The 17,849-nt window shown below is 33.7% G+C and overlaps 1 protein-coding gene across 1 annotated transcript in view; it reads right to left on the reverse strand.

The window, feature by feature from the left end:
- LOC110458835 (receptor-transporting protein 3-like) overlaps positions 1-17,849 on the reverse strand; it is a 32,104-nt gene that overhangs the window by 3,367 nt on the left and 10,888 nt on the right. Inside the window, exons 2-3 of the mRNA XM_021510788.1 lie at positions 10,918-11,062; positions 511-681 (exon numbers count right to left, since the gene is read on the reverse strand). Of these exons, the coding sequence (XP_021366463.1) occupies positions 511-681; positions 10,918-11,062 (316 nt within the window). The remainder of the gene's footprint in view (positions 1-510; positions 682-10,917; positions 11,063-17,849) is intronic.

The following is a 17,849-nucleotide window of genomic DNA, read 5'->3' on the forward strand; positions in this document are numbered from 1 at the left end:
TGTCATGAAGAATAATATTTTTCATATTTTCATGAATTACCGATATTTTATAAGACTGGTAGTTTTTGCTTTAATTTGAGAGAAAATCTCGTCCGCTTTATAATATATATCTTATAATATTGTAATAAAGATATGGACTAAAGTAGCATTTCAATCAAAATATTTCGTTATGTTTTTTGAATATTATATAATTCAGAATATTTTAGAATCTCATAACTTATATTTTTAAATGTAATTTATGTTTAATTTATATTACTTTGTTTTAAAAAATACTATGTAAAACTTTTTACTTATATAAATGACCCTGAGGGAGATTAGCATTTGGCTTAATCGTGTTTTTAATCCTCAATAAATAACGTTTATCATTAGTTTTATTATTATTATCAGAAACAATATCCGTTCGAAAGATTTAAATCAATATAAATCATATTATAAATCTAATCCCAAACATAAGTATGAAGTGAGCGTGTTCCGTAAAGTTTACTCGGTTGGTTTTATTTATTACATTACCTTGACAACTTCCTCTGGATACCACATGGCGTGTTCATACGTTCCATTTTTACACCTCTGGCATTGCTGACCGTACAGCTTGAACATTACGTAACCCGTGTTTGTAACGTAGTTAAGCTGGAACCAAAATATAACACGTCCCTTCATCGACGTCCATCCATGTCCGCAACTCTATAAAAAACAAAAAGATGCAATGAAATATCATAACAGAATTGACAGAAAACCGTTATGATTATACAACTGGGTAACCGCGACTAAACAACCATTGCAACGCCATTTTGAGAAGCTAACTGACAGTAATCAACACGTATTTTCGTATGAAAGATAAAATGTGAAATAATATGAGACACTTTATCAATATATTTCATCTATTTGTCCGAACTGTCATAATTGATTGAGAGTATACCTGTCAGTAAAAATAATAATATTACAAATGCACTCTCTCTATTGTAAATATTATGTATACTGCATTTGCAGACTACAAAATTCACGTTTTTCTTGATAAAACCTAGTTTCAGGAAGTATGTAAAGTGTTTTTAAAATGTCGATGATTCTGTAAGCCAAGCTACATGTATGATGCTTGCATTGCATGACTAAACCAATGTAACAAATGCTGATTTACATAAGATGATAACTCGAGGGATATTATTGTAACCAACGAAAAAGGCTGTCTTTTCTAGCAACCGAAACATTGCAAACTGTCTTTTATCAAGCGCACTACGGATTGAGACGCAGAAGTAGAGGTAAAACGGGACATGTTTCATGTGAAATATATTGCAATATGTCAACACCTATCAAATACGAAACTGAAAATATATGGATTACATTTCTACCCCAACTCACTTCTCCAGCTGAAGTAAACATTTCAAGTACACAATAAATTACATGATCCAGTCATATCAAGTGTGGATTTATAACGAGACACACAGGGCCATACCGTGTTCAAAGATTCAAAGACAAAACCAATGTAAGTATACACCCTTACATCAAATTATAAAACGATTTCATTCCTTTGTTTCTTAATACGCCTGTCATTTGCTGACAGGCTGTGTCCACAGTTCGGGTAAACTCACGCGTCCCCATACACATAAAACCACGTGACAGAGACCCCTGTGCTCCTTTTGAGACATATAACCAATAGTGTTTACACAGGCAAGCCGACCCCTGATCCACACTATCTCATACGGGTCCTTCTGTCCTGAACCCTTAGCTTGATAAAACATTTCCCATAGTTTCAACGTTTATCACTGGTTGTAAATTTGAGCAAAATGCTAATATTTTTTATTTGTTGGATTACATATGGAAACTTTTTGGGGATTATATTTCTATTTTTTATCTAACATTGTAAATCAAACTATGATGAGGCGTGCATTTCCGTTAGTTAACCGTTAAGCTAGCTAGGTTGTTCAGATACATGGAAGACTAAAAACCCATCGCATGTATATGCATGTTAGTTGAAAGTACTCTTAAACAGATACCTGAACTATGATATGTAAATATGCCCCTTGTCTTTACATTTCTCACGTGTAGCGGCATGTCATGGTTTTGTAGTGAATGTACAATGTCTGTCGAAATATTCCAATAATAATTTATGATTCAGAAACTTAATAAACGTGATATGACGCTGTTATTGTTAATCGGTCTTTGTAGAATGAGCGTGTCAAAAGAATGATGCCCACAATCACACCAATATACACTGGCTCATGCATACACACACGCGAGCACGCATACACTACACACATGGAGGCACGTCCTTAAATGACCTTAGCTGTAAATAGGACGTTAAACAAAATTAAACCAAACCAAACAAAACCCATAATCTATCCTTTCTCGCACCCGTTCATAAAAATAATTAGTATCTAAAGAAAGTAAAAGTACGAAGAACAATACGCATATGCAGATGGTAAGATATCTCATGAAATATTTCAGATCGTTATGCATTGGTAATTACATTGTAAATAGGATCCATAATGATGGAACAAGGCTTAGTTTTAATAATCTTTCGTGCTATAGAAACATATTCAGTAAAATTTATCAAATAACCAAGAATTCTTGCAGATAACATGAACTTGGCCACGTTTAACTGATCATCGTAATATTTCAACGACGCCATTTTTAAGTATATGATATCACGTATCCTTTCTATCACGACGTCATACTTAAATCAAAATGTAACGTCATAATAACAAGGTCACATAAGTAATGTTCATGTATTTGTTCATGCCCCAAGTATACGACTTAAAATGAAATTTACCTAAAATAATCATTAAAGTGATATCTTTCAACTGTTACTCACGAACACGTAGATTTGTCTAGATGTAATAGTTCATGGTTGCGGATTTGCAGAGAACACGGTGATCATCAATTAATTAGAGCTACACGGTGACCAATCATATAGAAGGTTTGGATTAATGACCTAGGTACCTAATCCGATACTTATGAAAGTAGAAACTACAGAAAATAATACGATTGTAAGAAGCACGAAACTATCGTTATCTACCATTCAGATAGATCGTAAATCCATGTGTACATATTTATGGTCGAATTTGTTTGGGCATGGTTGACGTATGTTAAGATTCCCAAAATCTTTTGTTCGATCAAACGAATTTATAACTGGCTTGAAGCGACTTTTGGAAAATTAACGTGAAATGTCAAGTGCATATGGGTTGACAGGACACTTGCATCTTTTATTTAGAAATCCGAAATGTGAATATACCAGTCATGTCATGTTTTAAGCAAGTACATATGTAGCACCAGAGAACATAATCAGAAAATATCACGTTCACATATGCATGACTAATTAATAGGAAAAAAATAATAGTTTGAACATCACGATTAATAAACATTTGAACTATCAATGACTATTTTCTGTTTCAAATAACGTTTTTACTTAATTGACGACTACGTTTCCTCCTAGCCTTGTTATTTTATAGACAGTCTTGAACCAGTTTACAGTTTATCGAAGGGATTTAAATATTGATTTATCTATCACATTGATTTATTCTTGAAAGGTATCTAAAAATATTGCCTGGTACTAGGTGATATGAAAGTGGTTATATTTCAAGCTCATTACACAATTCTCCTCTATGTCTTTTTCTGAAATAAAATATTTCTTCACGAACGCAACATTTTAATTAAATGTTCCAAAGCAATAACACCTTCAAACGTTAACTTATCCAAACACTAACCATTCCTTTCAAACCCCAGGGTGTCTATCTTACAAACGATCCGTCAATACAGTTCATTTCGTAAAGTTTTAATTAATCAAAAGGTGTAGAACATATACATTAAAATAAGTGTTGATTTATTGAGTAAAAGAAAAACTCACTAGTTTGAACTAATTTTCAAGGTGTAGATACAAATCAATATCAAACGCGTGTAATAAGTTTGACTCTTAATGAATGAAAGTAGTAAACAGGTATTAGATGTCGTCAACGAATAATCATTTTTCAAAAATTAAAATCGACACTCATCATCCAGGTCATGGAAAATATAAAGATCTGATGAGCAACAAGGAATCTATAAAATGTATTTATCAACATGGTAATTTGATGTTGTTATTCGGGGTTTGCGTACTGTAAGGACAATGTCAAATATTGCTTGAAACACTTCAGGACCGCTCTAAGTGCTATTTCACTGAAATGCCATGACGTCAGTACCAGAGCATGACATTACTCCGGCCAACCCGGTCATTAGCATAGCACCTGTGTAGCGTTTTCAAGGCATTTGCGTCTAACACTAAGTATATAATAATATCAGTAGTTTTTTTATAAAGAAAATGCAATAGACTAGACGCCATAATGGTTGACTAAAAATATGTTTATACTATTATTTCTTTCATTATATGATTTATGGAAAATAATCTACAGCATGACATTCATCCCGGTAATCCGGTCATTAGCGTAGTACACGTGTAGCGCTTTCAAAGCATTTGAGACTAAGACTAAGTATATATTGTTTTTATATAGAAAATGCAATAGAGTAGATGCTATTACGGTTGAATAAGAAATGTTTATACTTTAAAACGTTTTCATTATATAATTTATGGAAAATATTTTAATGATAAGCCCATAAGCTGATGTTATTTGATGATTGCAGATAGTAATATACTGTAATACGACCCTAAACTGCATATCATCGTATCCCAAACAGGGGCCGTCTGTCCGCGCTGAATACCCGTGTGGCTCATACACATGTAACATGTTACAATGTTTAAAAGCAAAATGATCGTGCTACCAGGTGAGGTTCGAGTATCCCCCGAAACATTCCTCCGTGTACCACTATACTGGCATGTCGTCTGTCTGTCATTCCGCGCTGGGTGTACTATGTCAACTAACGACAAATAGCTTCATACGATTCGCGATTTCTCTTTATGGAAAAGCGAAGCATCGACACATATGACAAGATCGAAACTCAAAGACAATGTCTTGGAGTAAGTTCAACCTTCCATACCCTTAAACAAGTACATCTCCAAAACAAATGTATTTGCATGTACAGATATGTATTGATTTGTTCCTCCTTCAAAAGTAAGGGGAGGGGGGGGGGGGGGGAAAAAGTTTGNTTTAATAATTAGTTTCAGTTTGAGTTAAAGCAGAAAAGAAATATAAAACATCGCCAATGCAAATAAAACAAATCTTGAACCCCCAAAACAAAATTGAAGGGGCGAAATCGTGTGATGCGGAAGGGAAAATCATCATCGCACTGAAAACTGTAAGTATAACTGAAGTTTAGGCAAAAATATCGCTCAAGGGCAGACGCAGTCTTACTGTGGGGTGAACTTCATTTCCGAAATTTTGGTTTGGTTAACTGCTACGCGAGTTTTAATGTGCACAGAATTGTATTCGTTGTATAGATCAGATAATCCTATTGAACTATTTTAATGAGATTTAGATGAACAACTAAATTTTAGCTGCACCCTAAACATCACGTGACACTTGATTATCTATATTTGTTTTAAGGTTCTATGCTACCGACTGAATTTTGGTGAATGATTATCTAACTTGAATAACTAATCAATGAGACACAAACCTTTATACAGTAGAAACCTGAGGTAACATTGATATATATGATTACAACAGGAAAATAACTAAATCAGAAATAACGGGTATGATGTGTAACGTAACGTATACAATTTAAATAGTCACACCTTTGGTTACTTCACGATTCATTGCAAAATTATCACAAAATTTTCTCAGCGAATATATACAGAAACAAATTATCAGCCAGATGTAATCTCAGTCCCCCTTTAGCTTTAAAATGTCTAAATATGTGGGTTTTATATGTCATATTGATATTTTTAACATGCTTAATGAGAAATTGTCATTAAAATTAGCAGGTAGATATGTTTTTTTCTCTGCTTTATAAAATCAGAAAAACTCAAACTTAACGTTTTTATGTGTGAAATAATTTAAAACCTGCTAGCACATGTTTAAAACTAATTACATCGTCAGATGTATTTCTAATTGTCTGTTGTCTCTAGTTTGACACAGGTACATTAACTAGGTGTTAAGACTAAATCATCGCTTTTGTCTGCCAAATAAACTAACTAATCGTCCACTGAATCGAATCACACTCGGTTTCACTTGCACTGACTTATCAAATTGAGCAGATCAGGATATTTTGTTATCATACAATTGTATGTCTTTTTTGTACAATACATTTTTCCTTTAAGTCCTTGTATCTTGATAAAATATCAGTTTACTAAGTGGGTCATTGTCTTTTACGAGTTTGTGGAGATTTGAGTTATTAACGACACGCAGACACGACTTCTAGGCAGACAAGATAAATCAACACGCCGTTGGCCACTGTCTATCTAAGTACACGAATCATCATTTCCTGTATATATATTAGTGTTATAAATATGTAATTTGTACAGGATTTCTTTAATTGATTGTATTTGTCAAACCCTTCCATACGGCCGCACTGCTATCTAAGCAGGTGCTAGTGTATTTTAAGAACTTCCACTATACGTAACTTTTAAAAGTGCATTCGTGACCATACGATGTAAAGTTGATGCTATAATTATTTGGTAAGCTATTCATTCTAGACAAGAAATGTACCACAGGGATTATACTTTTGCTTTAAATAACCTATTTATATAGTTTCTCTTATCATGTTTTCATCAACAATACACCGTTGAAAATTTGAAAATGTCTTAACGTAATGCTGTTCTATGACCTTCACCTGCAGACTGTACAATGGTCATCAAAGTGGTGTGAACATTGTAGGGCGATGATGCTAGCGTATTGGGTTTCAACGAATTATCTTTTGTCGTTGAAACGATATTATTCAGTCCGAGCCAATAGCTATTTTAGCAGAATGTATAGCCGACTGAAGGGTACATAATACATTTTTAAAGTATACATCTCCTCCCAGAAGGGTTTTACAGTAAAATCCTTATTTGGAAGGTTTTAATGACACATTATCGTTATGTGAATAAAAAAAACAAAATACTGATTAGATATTTGAACATAGGTAACATGTATGTGTAAGCTAACCTTTAACAATGAACACACTGACAAATATTTTTTCTTCGACAAACAGCTTGTAAATAGTTTAAGGTATCCAATTAGACTTGGTTATGTTATGCAGCCTTGCAAACATCATTATTTACAACAAACTAAACTTTAAATCGCTACACAAATAGTTTGCTTCATTTGTTAATTTAATTGACATCTTTTGTAATGAAATTGTAATTGTGTATATTACAAATGTTGTTTGAATATGCTTCATACGCGAATTATAATGGTGACCTGTTTTCGTTTTTTTCTGAAACAAATTTTAAACGATACCCTTTTCTCCTGCATTTATAAAAATAAACCGAGTTTTTGTCATTAACTTTAATGTACACGATAGATTAAATTTTCCGATACCATCTGGTACGAATATTCTCGTATACAGTGGAAATTCGATACAAGTACCTGTCAACAAGAGATCCTATACATTATGCACTCATGCATATCGTTCATCTGCTTTTATCTGACCCAGGTTTACCCTTTTTCCTACTTACATACAATGTAGCTATCAAAGTGAAGTTGCTAGGGTATTTTGAATCATCTCATCATATTGAAAAATCTACATTATCACGTTTATGAAAAATCACGAATCAACAAAATAGTACTGTATGTAAAATATTTCCCATTAATTCCTTGATAGTCAATATTCACTGCTGACATTAAGTCCTCATTTTGGTTGTTGTCACTTCAGCACCTTAATTTCAACGATGGAATCTCAGTGATAACCAACTGGCACTTAGTATCACAAATGCGTCCTACATGTAGAGGGATAAAACAGTTGCATATTTCAATGTAATTTATTTTTTTGCATACTGTAACTACATTCAAAATTTGAAAGGTGCAATTACGATGGTATCAATGTATACTTATTTAAGGTGTAAGGCCATGTTCACTAAACTACACCAATATAATCTCATCCTCCAGTGATGCGGAAACTGAATAACGTTCAAATTATTTGTAGTAAAATAGATAAAAATAATCATATTGTCAACATACAACAACGAAATGAAAATAGAGACGATTCGATAAACAATCAAAGGAATCAAAGAACATATTTTTTGCACTACAATTAGGTGATATACCCATTAGTCATATTTTTTGCTAATGAACCAAATAGCGTTGATGATATGAGCATGATTTTCCCTGCGAGGACCAATCCCCTTATCACGACTCCACCATCAGCGAGAGTGCAACAGCTTGTAATTCGCACCGATACGTGTATGTACGTCATGGGTATATGTGTAGGGTGGTTATGTTTTGCATGTCTAGTCATATATGTGAGTTAAAAAACAATATCAGAATAGTATTCTGTAATACAAACTTGAATATATATTCATTTTTCTGACTTGTCATTGGGTCGAGTTAACTAAAACGGGAAGATAATTTATAATATTATAGCATATTTATAAGATTTATTATCAATTTCTGTGGACTAGGTTGTTATTCTGTTGCTAAATCATCAAAACTTTTGAATTTATTTGATATTTCAGCAATATTTCTAACTGGGATTTGAAATTTTCATTGATGAAATAATATACACATAAGAACGTATTATGCATTATTTATCAAATGTGTATACACCTGACGCATATTTTAATTACGAATATTAGTGCATCAAGGTTATTGGAAAATAAAAAGGTAGTTTTTAGAATATCACATATCAATACAATCTAAAATATAGTTTGTAATGCTTACCTAAATTTTTAGCTAAATAACATAAAATGTTCTTATCTTAATGGTATTGGGAAGTTAAATTTGTTCGAAACACTTACATTTGGGCTAGATTTTAATGTCTTATATCAATTTTGAGCACAAGTGTAAATGTTGCGAACATCCATGGGAACCATCTTTAAATCTATTATTTTGTATATAGATTTCATTAAATGGCCCATAAACTGTGAATCAGTCCATTTTCATGAAAACCTATTTTCGCGACTTTGTTTTAAGAGACATTTCCGCAAGTCATTAAAATTTGATTGGGTTAACAATAAATGCCATACATTATATCATATCCGCAAATGGTTGTAACAATGTTCGCAAGGCAATAGAATTTGCAGCAAGACCGATCAAACACGTTTCAGTGTATAGGACAGTACTCACCTTTTATGTAATTTGTAGTATGACGACTATCTAGAGATCAACAATATATCAATTAAAATTAAACAACATAACACAACGCAGATGATGGGATTTCGAAATATCCAGCCTGTAACTCCCTACTTACAAACGTAACGAAAATTTAACATTGTGCGGTACAATACCGTGTACCTTCGTGATAAGAATATATAATGTACTCGTTTCGCGTTACCATGCGAACAAACCAGTAACGACGTCATTCAATCCGTCCTAAAATCGTCATGCGGTCATAGGTCATGGTCATGTGTTCAGTTTGCTTGCTGTAACGCGAAATCTGGGTTTATATCCAAAAAGATAATTCGACAAAGGCGGAGAATGTCGACTGTGATAATGAAATGAATACCGTGCGAAATTCAATACATTACCCCAACATAATTGACGATATTTATAGTCCTACTTGAAGAAATATGTACTTTGTTTAAAGTTGTAATTGCGTGCTATCTGATGCATTGTCAATATATTTGTATATTGTGATTGGATATCAGCCGATGTCAAATTATTTTTTAAGTGTAAGCATATACTTGTCAAACACTGCACGTGATTAGTGTAAATATCAATCATGTTCAAAGTCTGGTTATCTTAACGTGAGCTTTACTTAGATATATCATCGTTACTTTTCAAACATTTTCACGTGCGATATTCAAATTTTATTTATGAAGATTAAGTGGTATCTTCTTCAGAAAAAAGAGATATAATTTTTTTTTGGGACATTTCCGAGAAATGAATACTATTTTTCGCGCTTAAGTTCACGACGCGCTAAGCTAACCAGTCCTGTGTTCGTTGACCGTATTCCTAAATCAATTACATACTTAAATAACCTTTCAATTAAATGATATTTTTTATATTGTATTTTCTTGAAAAATAAGCAACTACTTTTGATTTAAAATAATCATCTTATGGTAATAAACAAGATACTCACATATTTAATTGTTTATTTCATTATTTCCCATATCATTCAACTCATGAATATCAAAATTTCTTGATCCTAGTGTTAAGCAGTCTGGTTATGTACTCTTCAATGCGATCAGAATACTTTATTTCTATTCGCAGATGATGCTAATGCTGACATGACTTGCCAATTCTGTTCCCTTTACAAGATAATGTAATTTATTTTCCAGTTTCATTTTTTTTTACGAATGTGTACATGTAATCTAAGTATTAGCTAACAAAAGATAGTACTATATATTGAACTTCCTGAAAAAATATATCAGGAAATTAGTATGGGTCAATTTCAGGGTCATTTCGTGTCTGTCATTTAACTTGAGATAGGAGTTCCCACGTTACTCGTATTGTCTGTTATTAAATGGAACGATTGACGGTTAAGACTTGAAAGCTGACAATGCAAGCAATACCTATTTCCTGTCACCTTGTTCTAAACATGCATTGTCAACTTGAGACAAACTTGATAAAAATAATACCCTATTTATGTTATATTGTTTAGTATATCATTTTCATCGCTTTTTTTATTAAAGTACTTATAAGATAAAATTTAGAAATTAAGTGAATGTATCACAGTGAGAGAAGGTATGGGAGTTTACACTGAAGAGAGATTACACTGTGTATAATACTCTATTTTAATTATACATCTAACAACAGCTGACATAGGTAGGTTGCGGTATCCGACATTGGTGTGACATTCATTATGATATATCTGCAGGAAAATTAAATATATATACATAATTGTTTGTGTTTCATTCATGTTTCATGTTTTATGTTTTTAATTTTTCCATTTGTTTGCAGTTTGACGCAATCTTACCTGGCACGAGAACCTAACTTTGGCACTGTCTTTGAATGTTCGCCATCGGTCGTTGGGCGGGTTAAATGTTGGAACCAGGTACCACATGTGGGGATAGTACTGGCTAAACAGACGATCGAATTCCCCATGCCAGACCAATTCCATTCTGATGAGAAATAAAAAAAGAAATTATTAATTTGCAAACAACTCTGGATATTTCAAATGAAACAACCTCAGAAACGATGTTTGTAGAATCATGATAACAAAATGAAAACATGTTGATATTTTCGGACTGATATGCTGTACCATTCACACGCCTTACCTAGGATTTGACGAAGCATATCACCTTTCGGCTGAGATAAGTCGGTATCGATCACCTGGTATATGTTATAAATTGAGTTTTACCTCATTACACTTTCATATTTTTGCAATAACACTTTCGCGTTATAAAGAGTTAAAGCGATCTATATTGGGGGTGGGGGGTGGGGGGGATAAACAAGTCTTTAGTGCTGCTCACTGATTTTGACTTGAACAAAGAAAGACAGAAACACAAATTTCGAAGATTATAGATAGAATAATACACCACTGACAGAGGTAAGCGACATTTGAACCTTGTAAAGTATATCATTCTTCAGTCACATTGTCAGAATCGTAACTCTGGCATATTCAATACGACTCATCAGTTTGTAAAAATGTTATATCAAAGAAGTTTTTCTTTATACACAAACAATTAAATACGTAAATTGTTTTTGTATACAGTAAACTTTGATATCGTAACTCTGGCGACGTAATATATCGTGGCAGCCTACATTTTACACATTTGGTGCCTGACCTTAAAATCGGGAACTGTGACATCTCAACTCTTTACATTAATGTGGCGGAAACATTTTAAAACCTGCATCATTAATTATGCAGACGGTGTCAAATCAGTGAAAATATGATATGATTTATCGGGTTTAACCCTAAAGAGGTTCATAGACGCTTCATAAGTAGAGTGCATGCATTCATTTTAATATGCATACTAATATCAATTTGCATATTATTACCGTCTTAGACATCGAACAATTTATCAAAATGTAGGTTATATACTTCAACAGTTATTAATTTAAAACGGCGTGTCTGTGCAGTATATGATGAGCGAAAAGTGTTACGACACAATAAGTAAGGTAGCATCATGCATGCATGCACCTATGAAAGGTGTTACAAGTAGACTTTTAAGCATTGTGTATATATTATTTAACGGTTATCGTGTAAAATTAAACTTCAACCGCAAAAAATGTTACAGCTCGTCGATTTTAATGTAAACGTACCACAACCACGAAAGTTTGCACCTCGGAGAACATTTTCACGATTTTTGAGGTACCCGCAAATTCAACAAAACAGCAAATATTTTTTTAAGTGAATACTGGGCAAGCATTGCACATCAACTTAAAAAACCCAATCAGGAAATATGAAATATAGCATCAATGAAAAGGTTTGTAAAGGCAACATATTTAAACAAGTTTTAAATCATACAGTAGATCTATGTATATATTTTATCGTTTTGTTGTTTGAATTTAAAACAATGACAGTATATAATTAGCATACCGGTATTTCAACATCACAATATATGCGATTAAATGTTAGAAATGATACTTTTTTCATATTCAAATCGGAATGATTTCCAGTATATTGTTATAAAGTTCATGAAATAAGTTTTAGTACGTAGTACATGCATAAACATGAAGTAATAAAGTAACAGTTTATTTGTAAAAGTGGTAAAGTATTGTAAACATCTGTTTCAGTGCAACTATACAGGCCCACGCTACGTGTGTTACCGCCAGATTTATAATGATTGGTATTGATTTTCCGAGTGAAAACCTGTTACCTGTCTTATGAATGACATTTATGATTTATTGATATTACAATAAAATGAAAGTGTATGTGTATTCTCTGCATGCTGACATATCAAAACATTTTGTTCGCCCTGACAATTTTGACGCTTAGCACTCTAACTGTATAGTTTGTGGTGACAATGTAGATGGTAAACTTGTATTGCTGTGTGTATAAAGTTTCAAAGTCCAATTAGCATGAAGTCATAAAGGGTTATAGGATAGCTGAAAGATAAATGCTCGTTGAGGAATGAAATAAGAAAAAGTATTTTATGAAAATCTAAAGGATTTTAACCGGCGTAAAAGATCTTTTTTGATTTTTTATAAATATGTCTCTAAGATAGGATGCACATAATTGATGCTCAATACTGAGGGGGAGTAATACAAATCACCTCTTACGAGTATACATTGGGATACAACGGTCTTCATTGTATTGAACCTGCACGTTTCAGAGCACCTCTAAGTTTTAAGTCATTTGTTATTGTCTTGAAAATTTCCCTTTATCTCAATCAGCAGAGTTCTGGACTAGTTGTGATCCTGTGTCCGACTCAAATCGGAAACACTTGGAAAATTAACATCATTTACAGCGACGCTCACATAGGAATCTGGGTACTTTGAAGAGTGATATCCTTAACCTTATTCTCACGTGTGTGATAGTACTCAAGGAATCTAGAGGGCAAGATCTTTTCGGGTTCGACTTCAAGCGGAGGCACTTCCAAAACGTAACCTCTGTCGCAAGCAAGTACATGTAACGTATGATTGCATGCATTGAAATAGTTTTGTCATTCTTTTGACAAGAAACATAATTGTTTGGTTTAAACATTTTGCCGTACAATGTTTATCAAAATATGATGTAAATGCACTCATGTTTTGCATTTAACACCGTTAAATTACATTTGATGATCTAGAAGGTTAACACAGCGTAGAGTAAAACTGATACATTTAAAATACGGTATCTTACTTGCACACAAAGTGTCAAATAAGGTTAATGTGGTGGTACTCTGTAATTACTGGACATAACTGGACAACCGATGACCGTATATGATGACGCACGCCATTCTATGGGACCGGCGGTCACTCAGAGGACACTGCTCATCATCAGAGAGACAAGTTATTCGAAGCATACACAGCTTAATGACAAATGAACAAAACAAACATAATCTTTTGTTTTAAAGCATCAACATAAGTAATCAAAATGCTATTTCATGTAATACCATGTCTTCATCTGAATGCATGAAACGCAAAAAGTATTTGTCAATTTTAGATATTTATGCAGTATTTCATATAAAAATGTTTCAATAAAATACTCTTGAAGCTGACAATGCTATTACAACCATGTCTAGCGTATAGCCAATTATATTTTTTACAGTCTTTATGGCTAAATGTCGTTTCTGTAATTTTTGAGAAAGTAAACACATTTCCGACTTTTTTTCATGAATCTTAAATGTTACTCGTTAGAAATCTTATTGTTCAGAAGACTCAGACAAAAATCAGGAAACTACGATCAAAATTGAATATGACAAATTATTCTATTTACTACTTTTTAATAAAACGTCTTATTATGATATCAGAACGATATGATGGGAATGTATTATCCTTTCTTTTTTTTTGGTCTTTGTTTTGCTTTTTATTTCGTGCTTTTAGACCCTGTGAAAGTTTTGGAAGAGATGAGCTGCTGTATCCCAGTGCATTTCGTAAGAGCTCAATTGTTGCAAGGACAATACGCCCAATATTTTTGTCTTTTCCTGTCCGTTTTGATTCCGTTTTGTAAGAAGGAGGCACATTTTACAGAGACGTGAAGATTGAAACGTCGACGCGTAAAAATATTCGTTAAAGGATAAACAAATACCGTTGACATTACCATCGACATTTGATGCCATCCTAGTTTTAAACCTTTTAACCGAGTTCTCAGTTACTGTACCGGAATAAATTAACGGAGTACTGATGCAATAATAAATGAATGGTTTCAAAACACCGGAGTTGTATTTAACTGTAAAAGGGTATTTGTTTACACTCGATTAATAATTTTCCAATTAAAAATCAACTGAAGTTTCATACTTGTATACGGTTGTATAGCTATCCAGCTGTGCATGCTTACAAATGTATTAATCATAGTCACACAAGAACTGTTAAGCCCACTATCAAACACAATTCATGATGAAGAGAGATATACATCTTCCTTTAATTTGTATATTTAGTAATGCACTTTGAGTGTCAAACAGCTTTTTGTATATTATTCATTTATTTTATCGAATGTGACCTAACGCAACTCCGGGATACATCGAAACAAACATTTATACATGTAATGTATATCTCGACAAATTGGTCTTCCTCTACGAATTCGGGAAATGAATAAATCCAACTGCATTATTACATGACTACTGTTGTGGGTTGCCCTGCATAATTGGTGTTTTATATCATACTTTGTTGCTAGAAGGACCATTTGATAAACAAAACGTCTAAATTATGACTTAAAGATGCCGTAGGACACAAATCTGCTGTATAATGATAAATAATAATAATTCGAGATTCTTATATACCGCTTTATCACAACTTAGTTTGCAGGTCGTCTCAAAGCGGTTCACAAATTAGTATCTGTGGTTTAAGGGCATTTGCAAGCAGCCAATATCTTTCTCTAACTCCCTGTGGAGCATACAGCAGGTGCTGCCATTTTGGCACTCACAGCTAGCATTCAACAATTCTAGCACTTCCCAACCACGTACTCATTTACAGCTGAGTAGACTGGAACAAGCGGAGTAAAGTGTCTTGCTCTAAGATACAACACCGTGCCATGACGCGACTCAAACCCGCAACCCTTTGGTCACGAGCCCCGCGTTCTCCTACCACTAGACTATCGCGTCTCCTGAATAACGTTTGGTTTACCGGGTACGTGGTTTTAGTTAGCTACGTGATTCAGCTATTATTACATGTAAAGGACACGCGACATATTAATGTGTGCCGTTAAAATGGAACAGGTGGGCTAGGTAAACGGTTTTTGTTACTGTCATATATATGATCCACCATACGCATGTATAATAACCACTAATACAAGTTTTACAAACACAATAGACTTGATAAAATATCCACCTTAAATGTAAATGTAAATATGATATAAACTGTTTATGCATATCAAACCGGCTTGATCTGCAGTGAAATATGAAATAAATTTAACATATTCATTATGTAAAAAAATGAGACGGGCATTTCCCGCTAGAGAAGGTATTTACCGGTATACAATAATAAATAAAGAATATACTTTAAGTGCAATTTCTTTTCATATTAGATGAAAATGAGTTCTTCTAATAGGATATGTTAATCCCAAGGCTAATCTGTATTTAAACTTCCATTCGATGAATACACTAATGCAGATTGGCATTAAAAACATCACATTCCATTACAACTCATTTTAAAGTATACTCAACACCGGTGTAGACATTTAACTCGACAACAGACTTCCCTTGTTCGACACAGAAACCAACAATAATTGATGTTTAATACGCATTAAAGTGTCCTGATTGAAGGACGGCGAACATGGTCTAGTGACATGTATGCGAGTCCATTTCGTTAGCGGTAATGTCCATAAAAACTTCGGCTTTTGGCCTATTTATACTGTTTGATTGTAAGGTGTTGAAGCGTGTCGAAATAATGTCGTACCCGGCGATAAACTTGTGTACAGCGAAGGGTAGGGAAGGCTTCCAAAGCCAATGCCGTCAGGAAACACAGTATAAAGCTTTGATTTAGCGTAAGTGTATTTTCGAGACCCATTTCATGTCTATTAAAATTTGTAATAGCGAGGAATACGGTTTGGAAGGCGATGAAGTCTAGTGGTAGGATGCAGGGCTCGTGACCAAAGGGTGGCGGGTTTGAGTCACGGCACGGCATTGTGTTGTATCTTTGAGCAAGATCCTTTACTTCGCTTGTTCCTGTCTACTCAGCTGTAAATGAGTACGTGGTTGGGCAGTGCTAGAATTGTAGAATGCCTTATGTGAGCATATAAATGGCAGCACTGGCTGTATGCTCCTCAGGGAGTTGAGAAAGATATTGACTAGTTGCAAAGGTCCTATAACCACGGATAATAATATGTGAACCGCTTTGAGACGACCTACGAACTAGGTTGTGATAAATATATATAAGAACTTCGAATTATTATTATTATTATTAATAAATGTTTACAATTATATCGGAATTTCCTACGTACATATGTAATACATTCCAACTTGCCGTAAAATTCCGAGCATTATTTTCCGGGGTTTCCGTACATGCCCGATAATGTGCGACTTATTTCTTGAGCTTGCCGGAAATGCCCGATGATGTACGATTATCATTGTAATGAATGCTAACCCTGCGTCTACTACTCGATTTTGTTCCGTTTGAATGCTGCTTGAATTAATATTTACGCATACGTAACTGTTTGATGAAGCGAAGAGTCGTTAGTCGGAGAAATTTCAAGATTATCCTCTTACGTTGAAATAAACTGAATAATTACCCGGAAATCCTGCTACATGAACGACCATCGAACAAGGTAGATATCAGATATGAGGTCGCGTATACATGTTGGTAAACAACGTATGTTCGCTAACTGAAAGTGATCTTATTGATGCATAAAATGTCATTAAGCATATTTATGTGAAATAAACATTTTAAAGCTGTTGAAATAACTTGTACACGTGTGACGTTTATACCTTCTTTTACCTCAAATACAGTTTCAAATTAACTTGGAAATGGTTCATGTTTCAGAATACTTACACGATAGAATGTTCACTGATTAAGGAACCATCCAATGTTTTCTAACAATTGTGTATTCTTTTGGTTTTTGATTTTTATCATTATTTTTCGGGAAAGTCTTTTCGCATTGTATATACATGTACGATATGGGTAATTTCTTAATGCATCCTTGGAAAGTTAATACATTTTGAATAATAGAGCAAAAACAATAGGGTTCAGTCCCTTTAAAAACTATTATAGTTAGTATTGGGATATAGACAAAACAGCCTGTGAACGCCCCTTCAGGAGCCTCGTTGCTCTTTGGAGAACGGAGCTCCGACTGACACACAAATACACCCCATAAGTGACTGTCTGCTT

The sequence above is a fragment of the Mizuhopecten yessoensis genome, unplaced genomic scaffold, assembly GCF_002113885.1.
Source record: "Mizuhopecten yessoensis strain PY_sf001 unplaced genomic scaffold, ASM211388v2 scaffold9847, whole genome shotgun sequence".
Taxonomy (NCBI): domain Eukaryota; kingdom Metazoa; phylum Mollusca; class Bivalvia; order Pectinida; family Pectinidae; genus Mizuhopecten; species Mizuhopecten yessoensis.